At 36.9% G+C, this 15,971-nt stretch overlaps 1 protein-coding gene across 1 annotated transcript; it reads right to left on the bottom strand.

The window, feature by feature from the left end:
- Positions 1–3,926: 3,926 nt before the first annotated feature.
- Positions 3,927–6,302, bottom strand: LOC120781147. Its single transcript, XM_040113280.1, has 3 exons — positions 5,571–6,302; positions 4,255–4,767; positions 3,927–4,139 (listed from the first exon to the last, which is right to left on the bottom strand). Exons 1-3 carry the CDS (start codon positions 6,300–6,302, stop codon positions 3,927–3,929), a joined length of 1,458 nt encoding a protein of 485 aa, XP_039969214.1.
- Positions 6,303–15,971: the final 9,669 nt, after the last annotated feature.

The following is a 15,971-nucleotide window of genomic DNA, read 5'->3' as shown; positions in this document are numbered from 1 at the left end:
CCAAATTGCAATGGCGAAGTCGTCCTATCGGCCAACCACCGAAGGAAGTAAGCTAGTAACGACGCAGCGCAGCTTAACGAAACTTCGAAAGTCATAAACGAAGCATAGTAAATTTGAGTGTTCGAAGTTTGAACTGTATTTACATGTGTGCGGGAACAATTCGCTTTCGGCAGCTAACCAACGGCGAATGAAATTTGTCGGTAAAAAGTTTAGCAAATCCGAAACACAAAATCAGCTCTTTGTTAGCTGCCACGTTATCACTAAATGGCAACCACTCGTTGGATTCGCTTCATAATAACTTTGATATTTTGCTTAGTTGGGTTGCTAATGGCAGTAACAATGAATATTTTGTATTATTTTTGGTTTCGAAAAATATGGATAACAATCAGAGAATTTTAACAAAAGTGAGAAAAATTAAAATCGACTTTATAATAAGTAAATGTATGAAGATAAATTTCGAAGTGTCTATGAATATTGAAAAATAAGAGAATGAGGTTTTGCCAACAGTTTTTAGGGAGAGAGTGAAGTAAACCTTAACAGAATTTTCATAACAGTATACATTACTAAAGGTAACTAAATGAGAAAAATTCTTTAATTTTTCTGGTTAACAGCATGAGCAGTAAAAGAGTTTATAGAGATTTTTAAAATAAGAGAGTTACACTTGAATCGTTTCTGTATAAGAGTAAAAGTTACTTGCAATAATTAAATTTATGCAGAAAAATTCGAAAAACACTTAAATTTTGAAGCTTATCAACATGAGCCTGCAGAGAGTTTGTAAGAAATTTTAACATTTTGTGAGTTAAAAATAAACCGATTTTATATAAGAGTAGGGTTTACTTTTAACATATAAATCTTTAGGAAGTAACTTCGAAAGATGCTAAAGTTTTGAATTTAAACAGAGAGAACAGAAGATGGCTTAATTTTATCAGATTTTTTATTGGAGTTAACATTTCTAGCCACAAATAAATATATGGAAAGTAATTCTGAAAGACGCTTCAATTTTATTCACTTTCAATTAATTTAATTTAGGTTTAACAGTTTGAGCTTGCAAAGGGATTGTAAAGATTTTTAACAAAGCCAAATATAAACCGAAACCTATTTTGTATAAAGGTAAATGTTGCAATAACCAAATGTATGAGTGTTATTTTCGAAATCGGTTGGAACAAAACTGTAAAGAAGGCTTTGACATAACTGAGTATAAACTTCAACTCAAGTTGTAGAAGAGAAACTTCTCTTCTCTGCTCAACATAAATATTCTTCAACTATTGTAAAGTCCTCTCTCGTCAAACAAGCACATTACATGATTTTACACTTTAGTAACTTTATCCATCCAGTATTTATGTACATATTAAGAAGTTCAACAGGCTCCTTCGATAAATTTGTGATTTTTAAGAGAATTTGAATTGAATAATTATAACTTTCAGCTTCATAAACCAACAAATAACAAAATAAATTTTTGGCGGGAATACAATTCGTGTCCAATGAAAGATCCTTGCAATTTGATCAGTCTTTGCTAGTCTACCGCATAACAAAAGCTCTTACTGTTAACGAATAGTTCGAAGTGGTATATGGACCTCTAGATTGCTACAGTAATGCTCCAGTTATTGCAATAGCTCCATTCATGGAGATATAATATATTACCATTTCAACTGGACTGCTTAATTCTATAACTGCACCTCAGTACGAAGGCCCTCACATTTTCCGTTAAATAACATTCTAAACATGTATATGGACTAAGACAAGGTTTGCATATGCCAGCTCTGTAAAGACTCTTTTGAATTTATATGTATACGAGACATCTACTCATTAAAGTGCCTATGTTAAACTAAATTAGCTTAATGTAGGTCAGTTTTGTTTATCACTATGAATGTGTCATACTCAATGAGACTGCGACTAACGAATTTCGCCGCAAATAAAGGGAACTGTGTGCTACGAAACTTGAATTCAGCTCAAAATAAATATTTTTCTCAGGGAACTTATTTGCTAAGTGAACGAGTTAATAAACTGTACTCTTCAACTCAGTACTTATGTGAGTGTAAATAACTGAATGAGTTACTGAGTGAGAGATAGAGACTTTACATAAAAATGAACATATCACAGCGGGATAATGGTTCACTGCTTACATTTTTCTTTGAAGAAAATTCGATGTAGAATTCTTCGATACCAGGTAATGCATAAAAGTAAGCTATGCGGAATAATGGTTCCCCGCTTACATTTTTCTTGAAGAATACTTCGAAGAAAATTCTATGTAGAATTCTTCGATACCAGGTAATGCATAAAAGTAAGCTATACGGCTAGATTCTACTGTGTTCATATTTACAAGTCAAGTAAGTACATGAAAAACGACAAATACAAATTGATGGAATAAAATTTATAAGTAAATTTTTTCATTATTTCGTCAAATCATCAAGCAAAAAGTTGGTCGTGATCAGGTGAGCTACTATTTTAATTAAAAATTTTGTTTATTCTTTTGTGTTTAAACTTAGAATAAAAAATAAAAGAGTGTTCTCGAAAAGACAAAGGCCGTTTCTTCAAGTCTCGTTGCTTGGATGAAAAACGAAAAGAGACTCAGCCACAAAATTAAAAGCAGCATACCAATTCGAACAAAAAGGAACGAGAAAGGAGCTCGCGCACCTTTCTTCGTTACGACATCGTTCGACCAACATCTCCGCTTTCGCAGCATCCCGGTTCTTTCCGCTAGTTACCCGCGTGTATATACATATATTTAACGTTTTTTAAAACCTGCTGTTTTCAACCTTTGATCATTTTATATATACTATATATAGTATGTATTTAACATTTTTAAACTATTTCAATTTGTAATAATTCAGTTCAGTTAAACACATTTTGTTATAAGAATTTTTAAGTGCATTTCGCAAAAAATAAAACCTTTATAACGATTGTATTGAATCTAGTGCGTTTTTCTTTTAAACAAAAAGTGTGAGTGGCCTATAAGGTGAGTTTTTGTACGTTAACTGTGGCATCAAAGAATTCTCCGTTAACTATGGCATCGAAGAATTCTCCGTTAACTTTGGTATCGAAGAATTATCCATTAACTGTGGCATAGAAGAATTCTTCATTAACTGTGGCATCGAAGAATTCATCGTCCCTATGGTAAGCGAAAGAGGTGATCTGTTACTTTTCGTAGGACATCGCCGTGTTAATTTTCATCGGTCGGCGTAAGCGATACAATCTTTCTTAGCTATAGCACATCATTCTCTCACACTATCCCACACATCTTTCGATTCAGTCATGCATCGCACGATGTTATCCGGTGTCACTCTTTCCATTGTCAGTTTCTGTAGATCACCTCTCTCCTTTTCATACCGTTGGCAGAAAAAGAAGATGTGCAGCGCGTTTTCTCCGCTACTGTCGTAGAAGGAACAATTCGTCCCGTCGTCATGTCCATGTTTATGGAGATACTCCCTAAAACACCCGTGCCCCGTTAGAAACTGCGTCAGGTAGAAATCTGTTTCTCCATGTTTCCTCTCTATCCATGCTTGCACGCTTCTAATTAGTCTGTGGGTCCATCTTCTCGTCGTAGCTGCATCCCATCGTTTCTGCCACTCATCGAGGCTTGTTTGCCTCTCATCTTTCCGTTCTTCAGCCATTAGCCGCCTGCCCAGACTTGTAGACCTGTCATATACTCTTTTGAGTTCCGTAGCCATTATATCTGGTGACATGGTGCCTGTTAAGGTCCCAGCCGATTCGTGGGATACCGTACGAGTGACTCTAATGGCACTGAGCCGCATTGCAGACTTCGGCATCCTAGCATACGTCTTTTGCTGTAGTGCTGGTCCCCATATGGGCGCTGCGTACATCATAATTGATCGGCTCACTTTGGCCAGTAGCATACGTCTATCTTGGCTTGGTCCACCGATGTTGGCCATTATTCTTGCAAGGGCGGCCGTTGCACGTGCTGCTTTTTAACATGCCTTTCCAATGTGCTCCTTGTAGCTGAGTCTATTGTCTATCAGTACTCCTAAATACTTCAGCGACTTCTGTGTCATGATGGTATGTCCGTCGATATTTAGTTTGATGTCTTCGGGTTTTTTACTACTTGTGATCAGCACAGCAGTCTGTTTTTTGTCCAGCGAGTTGGAGGTTTGTTGCCGTGAGCTAGTCTTTGATTGCCGTCGCTGCATGATTGCAGAGGTTTTCGAGTTGGCAAAATTCTTTTGCCACTGCGGTTATGGCAATATCGTCTGCGTACCCGATGATCTGCACCTGCTTCGGGAGTGGGAGACGCAGTACCCCGTCATACAACACATTCCACAACAATGGGCCAAGCACCGAACCCTGCGGAACTCCGCCCGTTACCTCATACTTTTTTTGTCCGTCATCCGTATCGTACAGTAACAGCCGGTCAGACAGGTAGCTGGATATGATCTTAACCAAGTAAGCCGGGGTTTCTTTACGTTCTAGTGCACTTATAATATGGGGCCAATATGCCGAGTTGAACGCGTTTTTAACGTCAAACGTGACTACTGCGCAGTATTCCTTTGTACCATACAGCCATCTGGTACCCTCTATTGCCTTGTTGGCTATGCCGGTAAGCTTCTTGATCGCATCAGTGGTTGATCTCTGCTTGCGGAATCCATACTGGTTGTCGGACAGACCTTTCTTATCTTCTTTTTCTAAATGCAGCTCTAATTGTGCACAGATTATCTGCTCTAGTATCTTACCCATCGTATCCAACATACAGAGTGGTCGGTATGAATTGGGTTCTCCGGCTGGTTTATTTGGTTTCTGCAATAAGACCAGTCTCTGCTTTTTCCAGGTTTTTGGGAATACACCTTTTTGTAAACACCGCGTAAACAATTCTGTGAATGGTCTCGTATGGTGCTTAATGGCAATCTTTAAGGCCTAATTAGGAATACCATCCACGCGGGGAATAAGGTCTCCACAACGGTTTTCAGTAGTGCTGGGCACGTTGGTGCTTGTCCTTTGCTACCTCTTATTTTCTTCATTACCAGCTTGTAAGCATCACCCCATGAGTTTTCATCGATCTTTCCGCAAAGTTCTTTAAAGCAGAAAGATTTCCCCAATAGCGGCTTATCTTGAATCACTTTCCTTCCACATGCCCATATAGCAGCTTTTTTCGTGTCGTCAGAGATCCATGTTGCGTCGGTTATATTTTTATACTGTTCACTGAGTATTGATCGACCTTTTCCTCATAAACCGTCTGCTTAAGAAGTTCTTGTGCAGCCTCACAGTTATTGAGGTTGAGTTGCATAACTCTCATTTTCTGCTGTTTCTACATACATGCTTCTTGGTAGAGAGGACACTTTTTACTACCAATTTGGTGGTCGGTGTTTTCCCTGCCCTTTTTCTTGCATGCACTACATGACGGGTTCTTGTCGCACGACTTCGCAAAGTGTCCAGTCTCTCCACACTTGGCACAGCACTGGCTCCTATCATCAGGATTATTGCAAGTTTTCGCCAGATGACCGTACTCATCTGAAACACCTCTTGAGATTTTGCTTCGCCCTTATTCTGCACACTACCCAACCTATTTTGATTTTGTGTGCGTCTTCAAGTATTCTTGTCTCCAGCGCGGGTAGGCTTACCACTGCAGTTTGGGTTCCTAAGTACGCTGATCTGATACTCTTGATCGAGTTTTCATCAAAACTACTCAACCCAGTTATTTGTCGTCGTATAGCCTCGGCAATGTCCTCTTTAGTCGTGATTTCGTCGAGGTCACGTATTTCTAGCATGACCTCGCGAGTTAAAGCTTTTATCTGTACATTTTCTCCCAGTACTTTGCTTATCTCGGTCTTGAAGATGCCTGTGCTCCTCATCTGTGCCTCTTTTAACTCTAGCAGGATTTGTCCTTTGGCCGTCTTTCTGATTTTTGTTACATTTTCCCCTAGCTTCTGCAGTGTATCATTTTTCCTAACTGTCCTTAGGATGTCGCTATATGACATGTCTCCTGTTTTTTCAATGACTATTGCATTCGGTCGAGATGGCGGCTTATGTGGTGCCTTCTTTTGTTGCTTACGTTTGACTGTGATCCAATCATCTTGTTTTCCCATTTCTTTCTCATTGTCTTTGCTGGGGTTATCACTCTTTGTTTCTTTGTTCAAGGGAACTTCAGGCTTGCTCGGCCATTCCTTATGGGTGATTTTATTTCTCTTCGGCGGTGTTCTTCGCTCTGGTTTAACTTCCTCGCGAGGCCTCTTTGGTGTATTTTCTCCGGTTGTTGGCATGACGAGAAAACTTCGTCGTGCTTCCTTATTTGCAGTTTGCTCTTCCTGAGTACTTGAATGTAATTTTGCTATCACACCGAGAAGATCTCGCATGGTGTTGTTGATAGTCCGCTGGGGTGGGCGCATTGTTTCAATCAGCTTCTTGATCGCATTCCCTAGTTCAGCCATACAGTCTCCATGAGGGTGTATCGCTTTTGCCAAGGGAGTGGTGTCGCCCAACGCTGGTGGTGATGACCTCGCTCTCAGAGGTTTTTCAACACCAAGGTTTTTTATCGGGGACCTACCCAGTTTTGGTGCCCTCTTAAAGGGGTCTGTATCCATTGTCGTCGTATTCGTATTCTGGGAAGAATGCACGTTATTATTATTTTCACTCAAGCTTCCTATTATTCCAGAGATGTTGCTGCTGTTGTTATTGTTAGTTTGTTTCTCGTATTAAGCTCCATATGTTTATTTTACCAGCGCAGGGGGGCGGGCCGAAATAGACAGGAACGGGTGTACCCTCGGGGACACTGCCCCTACCCCAGTTCCCTGAGGCCTGTTCTTCGCTTTACCAGTCCCGGAAAACACGGACGGACCGGCGCTCTCACGGGGCAACCGGTCAACTTTAGATTCCTTTAACAGCCGCACCTAACCTGGTGAACAGACGCTGACCAGGTAGCCGCCCACTATGGTTCCGTCGCACCTGGATTTTTGTATTATTCATCACGCCTATGCGTGTTGAGGGGGACACATATTTCTTAGAGGCGGTGTCGGTTCGCCACAGTCACAGGAGCTTCAACGGATCTGCTAGCTTTTATACCGCATCCTCCACTCCTGCCGCTCATCGTCGGGGATTGCTTATTCGTTTAAACTTATTTCGCAACTAACCTGCTACTACAGGCCGTCCCGCTATCCGCGACCTGCCGACCCCCCCGGTAGCTTAGAGCCCAGCTATAAATGTTAATACACGATGTACAGCAGCTGTACACAAAGTACGTGGGACGCAAGTACATCCTTCGGGAGTACATCCTTCGGATGTAAGTATACATACATTTGTAATACAAATACATATATTTAGAAGAGATACACTCTTCGAAGACTCGCATGAAATTTTTTATGCGTTTCGTACGTGCATTCATTGTTAACGCAGTTGACCTTTTTTCTACTACACATACCGCCTTCCGAACGGTTTACTTATAATGGTCTAAATAATATGACGTAGTTGGACCACTCATTTCTAAAACGTGCGGAATTTTGAATACATCTTCGTTTGCAAATATGTATATCAACGTATTGCGTGCAAGTTTTTACTTGGTACAATCAACTTTGAACTTTTAAGCAAATTTTTTTAAATCTGACTATAATTTTTTAAAATTTGATGTGCTTTACATACCTTGTAAATGTTATAAACCTTATTATATAACGTTATCAGATTACACTGTGGAACATTTTTGGGATTATTGTCTGGGGGGTGAGAAATTCCAAGTCAGGGTGATGGTACTAGGACAGTATAGTAAAACCCACGAGGCGGGGCCACGCCCACTTTTCCAAAAAAATTACGTCTAAATAAACGGACGGACGGACGGACGAACAGACAGACATCTAGATTTCAACAACTTACAACTAAGCGATAAAACATCAAGATAAGGAAAAAATTTAAAAGGTCATAAAAAAAACTGGCACATACGAACGCCAAGCCCTTAGAGGGTTTTACTATACTGACCTAGTACCATCACCCTGACTTGGAATTTCTCACCCCCCAGGTTAGCTGTTGTACTGTGTTATCAACTACATACTATGTGGGCAAAATATAGTAAAACTTTTTTCGTAATTTTATAATTCTTAATTTATTCTTAAAAACCAAGTCGACCCCGCCAAAGCAATCCTCCTTGAACCCAATACGCACTCAAATTATATTTTTTGTTGAGAGTTTGCCCAGGCCGAATAATTCGGAGAGCACCTCACCTCTATTATCGAAGAAAACTGTCAACATATCATTGATTTTTGACCTGCCTTGGTATGGTTTTTTCAACTCCGGCTCACCTTTTCTACGACATTCGGTCGATCGATCGTCTGTTTCCGGGCCGTAAGCATAGATTTAAGACTCATCGTCAGTAATAATATGTCTCATGGGATCATAGGTATTCTTTTTTTTGGAAAAATTTAGTGGAATCAATCGTGCATCCGCTTTTCTTATGTATAAATAATCTTTCAAAATGATTTTCACTGATCTTTCCGATATTCCACCGATGCCAGTAATATCATTCATTGTCGATTTTCATATACTAATTCCTTTATTTGACTGACGGCTTGATGTTCAGTTGATGGCTGTCCTGGATTTGGTTATTCGTAAACGCGTTTTGACCCTCTTTGAATAAGTTCTACCAATGAAAGGCACATGCTCGCAACAAACATTATCGCCGAAGGCCTTTTCCTGCATTTTGAAGGTTTGGAAAAAACAAAAATTTATTTCCGCACACTATAGTTTAGTTTGTTGTAAAAATTCACTTTATTTGCTTCAGGAAGGCAAGCATATACTAAACAGTCATATTTACTAACATAGAAAAAACGTTTTCGCGCGAAATGTAAATTTGAAAGTCCACAGTGTGGAAAGAGGAGTAATTTGTATAAGAGCCTTGAAAATTTTAAATTTTATTTTTTATCTTTTAATTCGAGAACTTTGAATTTTCAAACGGATATAAATATTTGCATAAAGAAATTAATAAAAATATTGCTTCGTCCGATATAGATCGTAGTGGTCCTTTCATACAACAAAAACGACTGCATTTAGACAGAAAAAGCAATAAGGTAACTTCGTTACATCAGGTGGAATATTATAAATAATATTTAAGTTATCCCTATACTTATATCAGTTATTAAACTATCAACATTTCGTTTTCAATGCAGCAGGGCGTATGAGTAATATTTCAACAAAAAACTTCCATCGACGTTTTCGAATCGAAAGCAAAAGAAGAGGTGTATGTCAAAAGCGGAATTTCAAAGTCAGTAAAATTATGATCTCCATCAATCATACATTTGCTTTATCATTGCTAATGGAAATATTCTATATTAAAGCTTACTACTTTCCGAGTAATTGATCCTTTTTTCAATCGTAAGCAGCTTGACACTCATAGAACCCACTCATTTAGCCTAAATTATTTCGTAAGTATTTATATACAAATAAAATTGTGACCTTTAAGTCTTTATTCGCTAGATATCTTATTTTGGGCATAAAATATATTATAAATTATTTATTATATTATACTGATATTGTTTTATTTTTATTTTTTTGAAAACAATCTAAAATATTACATTTTTCATCAACATTCATACATATAGTTTCAACAATCAAATAATAAGTGACAACAGGAAGACATTTACGAAAGGTCAAAAACGCACAACATATGGGGCAGAGCTGACATACTGCCAAATAGAATATAACATCTTCAGTTATACTTGTTTGCTACTGTCATTATTCTAGTTGTTGTTATAGATGTGGTGTTAAAGCCTGACAGTTTTGCCGCTGCTATGTATACTGCGGTACCGCAGCATTACTTTACTTGACAAATTGTGTGACAGCTAAAGAAGTTAAGCACAACGGTGCACAAAGTCATTCCAATGGGAGCGAGTAAAAACCAGAGGCAAATAAGAAGGAAACGTGATGACAACGTAGGAATAATTACGCAATAATTTTTTACTCATTAAAAAATGAACTTTACAGAAATGCACATAAAATTTACATATGTATGTACAGAAACTCAATTTTGAGTTTGAATTTTTTTGCTTTACCATAACCACAAGCGTCACTGCAAATTCAACAAAAACATTAAGCATTTCCTCGCAATGCTTCCGGCGGTTTCAAAATGCTTGCGCATTTGCTGTTTTTTTTTTAATGGAAATGAAAAAATTTTCACACCGCCATGACAACTGAGCGAAAAGTTTCGCGCTAGCTCGCAGATATGTACTTTAACTCACTTTTCTTTTTTTTTTGTTTTTTTTTTTGCTTATAAGGTAAAGTGGAGTTTTTCTTTTTTTATCGTTCTTTGTAAAGCACTAGTTAACAGCATCAACATAAACACCAAAAGACGTGAAGTCGGCTCCTTCAAATAACTAATAGAGTCACCATATGCAATAACGCTACTACCAACGAGAAGACGAAAAACATCATCAGAGATAATAAAAAAAAAATAAGGAAAGGGTAAGTACGATTGAAATCGAACAGTGTACTCTTGCAACTTGCAAAAATCAACACTAAGCAAATTGCTTAATGTGCAAAACATCAACCAGAGAATCGGAATCCAAACAATATTACGTATAATTCTCAACAACTTAATTATATATAGTAAAGTCAGCCGGATGTTCGAAAATCCAGATATTAGTTTTATGGGGCTAGGTCAAGTTTCCGTCCAATTTCACTAGATTTAAGACACCAAATGTGACATTTATATTTTTGTTTCACGCTGCTTTCAAAACTCGATGATGCTCACTTTTGGTTGCTACGTGAATAAACAAAATGCTTGCTTTTAGAGTGTGGACAATTCACCAGCGATTGTTGAGATACCGTTATGTCCGCAAAGAGTCCCTGTGTGGTTAGCTCTATGGCCAGAGGGAATCACTGATCCATATTTCTTCAAAAATTAAGCCTTCCATAATGCTATAGTCAATGGGGAACGCTGTAGAGCCTTTTTCTTTTTAAAGTTATAGGATTCTTTTGTTCCAACAAGACGGCGCTACATGCCATACAGTCAATTTGTTGGGTAAAGCTAGATGTGAGCTCATCAAGAGCATGCGCCGTAGCTTCCAAGATCATGCACTTAACATCGCTTTACTAATTTGGCTAAGGTTATTTGAAGTTGCCTTGGAAGAGAATACCGTTAGTATTATATATTTAGCCAAAACTGCAAAAACTTTTCGTAAATTGGAGCCAGCCACGGCGGTCATTTTAATAAAATAATTTTCAAAACATACACACAACAACAACAGTTCTTGGCCTTAAAATAGAACTATATGCATTTTATTTCTTCTTAAAAATCAAATGTCTGGTAAACGCTCGCAAAATAATTAAGATACATTTAAAGGACTTGAAAACTTTTATTTACACAATTTTTTTCGAAGTCTTTACTTAACAACGTTTACCTCAAATATTCGCGTTAAATACCCCTGTGTGCAATTCTTAACTGGCACGAACGCTGCCTATTGGAAACATACTTTTTTAGCTGTCAGGAAGAAAATAATAATTAACACAATAATTAAGTGTGGTGGTACCCACAGACAGCCTTGATAAATCTACCATTCGAGGTTTGATTACTGAAGACAAATATTGGAAAAAGCGAAAGTTGTTTATTTTAGAATAAATACATTTTCCATAACATAATACGTATTGCTTGCAATAACATTAATAAAATTTTCCACATAAAAATACATCAAGTATGGTCAGACATCCATAAATATTCGAAAATATTCAAGTAAAAAAATAAGTTTTCCCAAATTTGTACTCTACGTTCTTAGCGACGTGCCTTTGGAAACTGTGCTTCGTGCAACATACAAAAATACACAAAATCCATTATTTTATACATTGCATATGTCACGTTTCATCCAATTGTTTCATTCGGTCATTCCTGCATTCGTCTAGGAATTTCCGTTTCCATCTTTTCGGCTGGCAAAGCTCAAAGATCCGACGACAATCATTGATGTCATCTATTTGTCCATCTGCTTCAAGAATCATTTTTGTGATTGAAAATTCATACTTGTATAAACAAGTGTTTGCATTCGCTCGCCACTTTGAGCTCATAAACTTGAAAATGGTTTATTGCAACGGTAGTCTGCAGCTTACTACTTTCTATTTTTCTCCAATATGTTGCTACATTTGCTACTGCGTTGCTTTTTTAATGAAAAAGCAGTACAATATCTTTTCTGATCTGTTCTTGTCATACACTTTCTGCCCTTTCACGGCAATCACATGTGGTCGCTTCTTTTTTGCTTTTTCAAGTTTATACCACAAATAGTCCATTGTATGCAGCTTATATCGTTTATGATGCTTTCGATATTTTTTTTTGGGCAATAAATTTTACACATACATATATCATACATCTATTCGAGTTCGGAGAGTTTTGGCCCATAAAAATATGACTGTGTGTCTCACCAATTCTTTGCATGTGGCTATATTTTTGTCATGTTTCTTCTGAACAGCTTTCGAGGTTGTAACTTAAGTTTATGAGACAAATTGTTTTTTGCGATATTAAAGTTTCAATTGAACTTGAACAATATTTTGACTTTTTTCAGCTACTTTAGATATCAATAGTTTTTGAGGCTTTATGTTAAAAATGTGAATTTTTTTCATGAATTAGTATTCTCTATACCGATTTCATTACACAATATAGATAATATGGTGGATATTAAAGCAATTTGGAGCCCAATTCATATATTTTTCTCAACATTTTCACTGACTTTTGACACCGTATATTTTCTTGGTGAAACAGCACTTTCTTTTTCTTAAAATGCAGCCGCTTTTCAACGATATCGTCCCTCAATCGGTTCAATACGTAATACAAGGGCTGCTATTCTGGCCTAGGGCAACACTAAGTGTTGCCAGGTGCAATCTGACATTTCCATTGGAAAGTTTGACATTATTTAGCATAACATCACTTAGAACATTTTGTCATTTAATCGTGAATTGTTTTATTTACAGGGAATTAAAAAATTCATCTCGGCCAAAAAGTGGTATTAACTCGTGATTTTCGTGCGATCATTTTTCACAACTTTTGACGTGGATTATCATGACAAGAGTGCATCGATGAACTAAAATCTTTGTATGGCTATGAAGTACCATCCTATAGCACTGTGAAAAACTGGTACAACGAATTCAATCGTGGCCGACGCTCGCTCAAAGACGAATTCCGTTAAAGTCGTCCAAAAACAGCCGTTGTGCCCGAAAACATCGATGCCGTCCGTGAACTGATAATGCAAGACCGTCATGTAACATACATTTCTCCCACCAGCATACATTCGATATTGCATGAACACCTGGCCGTAAAAAAGGTTTGTTCTCGTTGGATCCCGCACAATTTGACAATCGCTCAAAAAAAGGCTCGTGTGGATTGGGGTAAAGAAATGCTGAAAAAATACGATCGCGGTGCTTCAAAAGACGTTTATAAGAATCATGGATCTATGCGGTTGAGCCCAAAACAAAATAGCAATCGACAAAAAAAAAAAAAAACATTTTTGATGATAAATATACTTATTTACATTATTAGGCCAGAAATATATATATCAACCTACGTATAAGCTATTAATGGTCTCTCCTCTTATAAGATGGTCATTAAAAATTATTCCATTCGCATCCAAAAATACAGACGACATAACCTTACACACTTTGAAGCGGATTCATCGTGTACAGTCCACTCGGATGAGTGTCGATTGGACTTCAGGGCGGAATTATGAAGCCATGTTCATCCGTGGTCACATATGGGACCTTATCTTTATTATGTTTGAATATCTCCAAACGCTGCTCCGAATCATCAACTCGTTGTTGTTTTTGATCAAAAGAGAACCAGTACGTTACCCAGTTTGCAAGATCATATCTCATATTCAAATATTCGTAAATAATATTATGTGCATATGCAATTACATAATATCTTTAGAGCGTCTGCTATCTCGGGTAACTTCACTTTACTGTCATCTAAAATTTTTTGTGGTTTAATAATATTTATGTATATGCTACATTCGTGTAGAAGACAATAGGGCAGGTTCACGAATGCGCGTTCAATCTAAGAAGATTTATGAGTTGCCATATGGGCTGAACTGATAATTCGTTTCAAAATGTACTTATATAGTACAGCAGGGTGGCTCAAAAGAACGATCTTTTCGCTTGGTTATCTTAAAAACAGATTTTTGGACACCTTTAAGAAAGTCTATCATATTTCTTAATTGAAACTAGACGGTTTTCCCCTAAAAATTTTCTATTTTTGTTTTATTATCAGATATAAAAATTAACATCAATTTTTAACAAAAAATATCTGGTTACGTTTGAAATTTACTGTTTTTCACAATGATCTCTTATAAATTTCTATTAATTTAAGTTGTTACGAGATATTCAGCGTCAAAGGTCAATATATATCATATGTATGTATATACTAGGGTGTTTTTTTAACTTTAAATTTTTTTTAGTCCCGTCACGAAATTTTCTTAGAAATACCCAAAAAAAAAAAATCCCTGAAAAATTTAGCCCTTATTATTAACATTAAGAACTGGACCAAGGACTGTAAAAATTTTCCATGGAAAATACACTATAATCGTGAGTTTTTATCTTTAAACCCTACAGATTAGATGTATTTTATGTCATCGCTTTGACTTTAGATGCATATTTCTGAGAATTGTTCACTCCACAAAAGTGTTCAGTGCAACAAAGTCGTAACTCACACCGGCGAGGCAGTACGGGGCTCTAAACCTGATTTTTCCATGAAATTTCGCATTTTTTTGTATTTATCTCGTAAATCACAAGAGTTATAGAAAAAATTTGAATGACAAATTTCTAGGGATGGTGACTAATGGAGTACGTGTGGATTGCTGCCTGACTAATAACGCATATTTTGCTTACTGACCAGGCCAGTCAGTCAAAAATTAAGCTCATCGCCGAAGATGATTTTACAATGATAATTCATAATATATTCAAGTTGTTGCTCAGTCGAATACACGAAAATACGAAAATTTTGGGTAGTCAAGCGGCTTCAGTTTTTACTTCAAGTTGATTTTGTAAGGATACAGTACAAGATTTTGCCCATCGCTTTCAAACGACGTGTGAGAGACTCACTTGAGTCTTCTTCAAGGGATGCGAAAGCGGCAGAAATGTTATCGATGCTGCTTTATCTCACTGTCATGGGAATATTTGTTGTTGTGATTGTGGATTGAAATTCACGACCATCAATTGGATATAGGGCTCTTAAAGTTGAGGCCACTCACTCCGAATTACGGTAGTGAAAAAATATTTCTTATTTTTACCCACCCCAATGTACAGGGCGTATGAGTAATATTCGTACGTAGTAGGTGAACAACTAAATGAGGGGTGCTAACTACTAATGAACAACCAAATGTTTAACATTAATTACTTCATTAATCTAAATGGATGACTTGGGATAAATTTTGCGAAACGGTAAAAAGAAAAGTTTGGATAACTCCAACTCGCGCTAACGTTGTCATAGCGTTGCTGCGTTAGCACGTAACGTAAAACTCTGAACATTTACGCTTGGTGGGCGTACAGTAATATAATACTCATAGTATTCTATAGAAGACCGAAATAAGTTTTTTCTTGTTTACACTCCCATTAACACTAGTATACATAATCCTTTATGGAAATCGGAATCATCTTCTGAAGAAAAACATGCTCCCTCAATTTCATTAAAATAGTTCCAACATTGATTGATATGTATATGTGGTATAAAGAAAACTGATGTTCGAAAATCTTTATATTAGCTATATCTGGGCTAAAAGAAGTATTGGCACTATCTCCACATATTTGACACGCAAGCATACTATTATAAAGTAACCATTTTCCACGAAGTTCAAAAACATAGCTCTCAGATTTACCGATATACAAGTATTACGTAAAATATGAGAATATATTTATTGATGCTTGATTTGTGTATCAGAAAGTGAAATAATCATAAATAATTCAAAATTATGCTACATGAGAGGTAAGAGCCCGGACTTCAATTTTGGTAAAATATTTATGGAAATATGTAGAATGAAAGCTTTTGTACTAATAAATAAAGAAACTTAACAAATTAT

This window comes from Bactrocera tryoni, unplaced genomic scaffold (assembly GCF_016617805.1).
Source record: "Bactrocera tryoni isolate S06 unplaced genomic scaffold, CSIRO_BtryS06_freeze2 scaffold_363, whole genome shotgun sequence".
Lineage (NCBI taxonomy): Eukaryota > Metazoa > Arthropoda > Insecta > Diptera > Tephritidae > Bactrocera > Bactrocera tryoni.
This window is presented reverse-complemented; position numbering and strand designations above follow the sequence as displayed.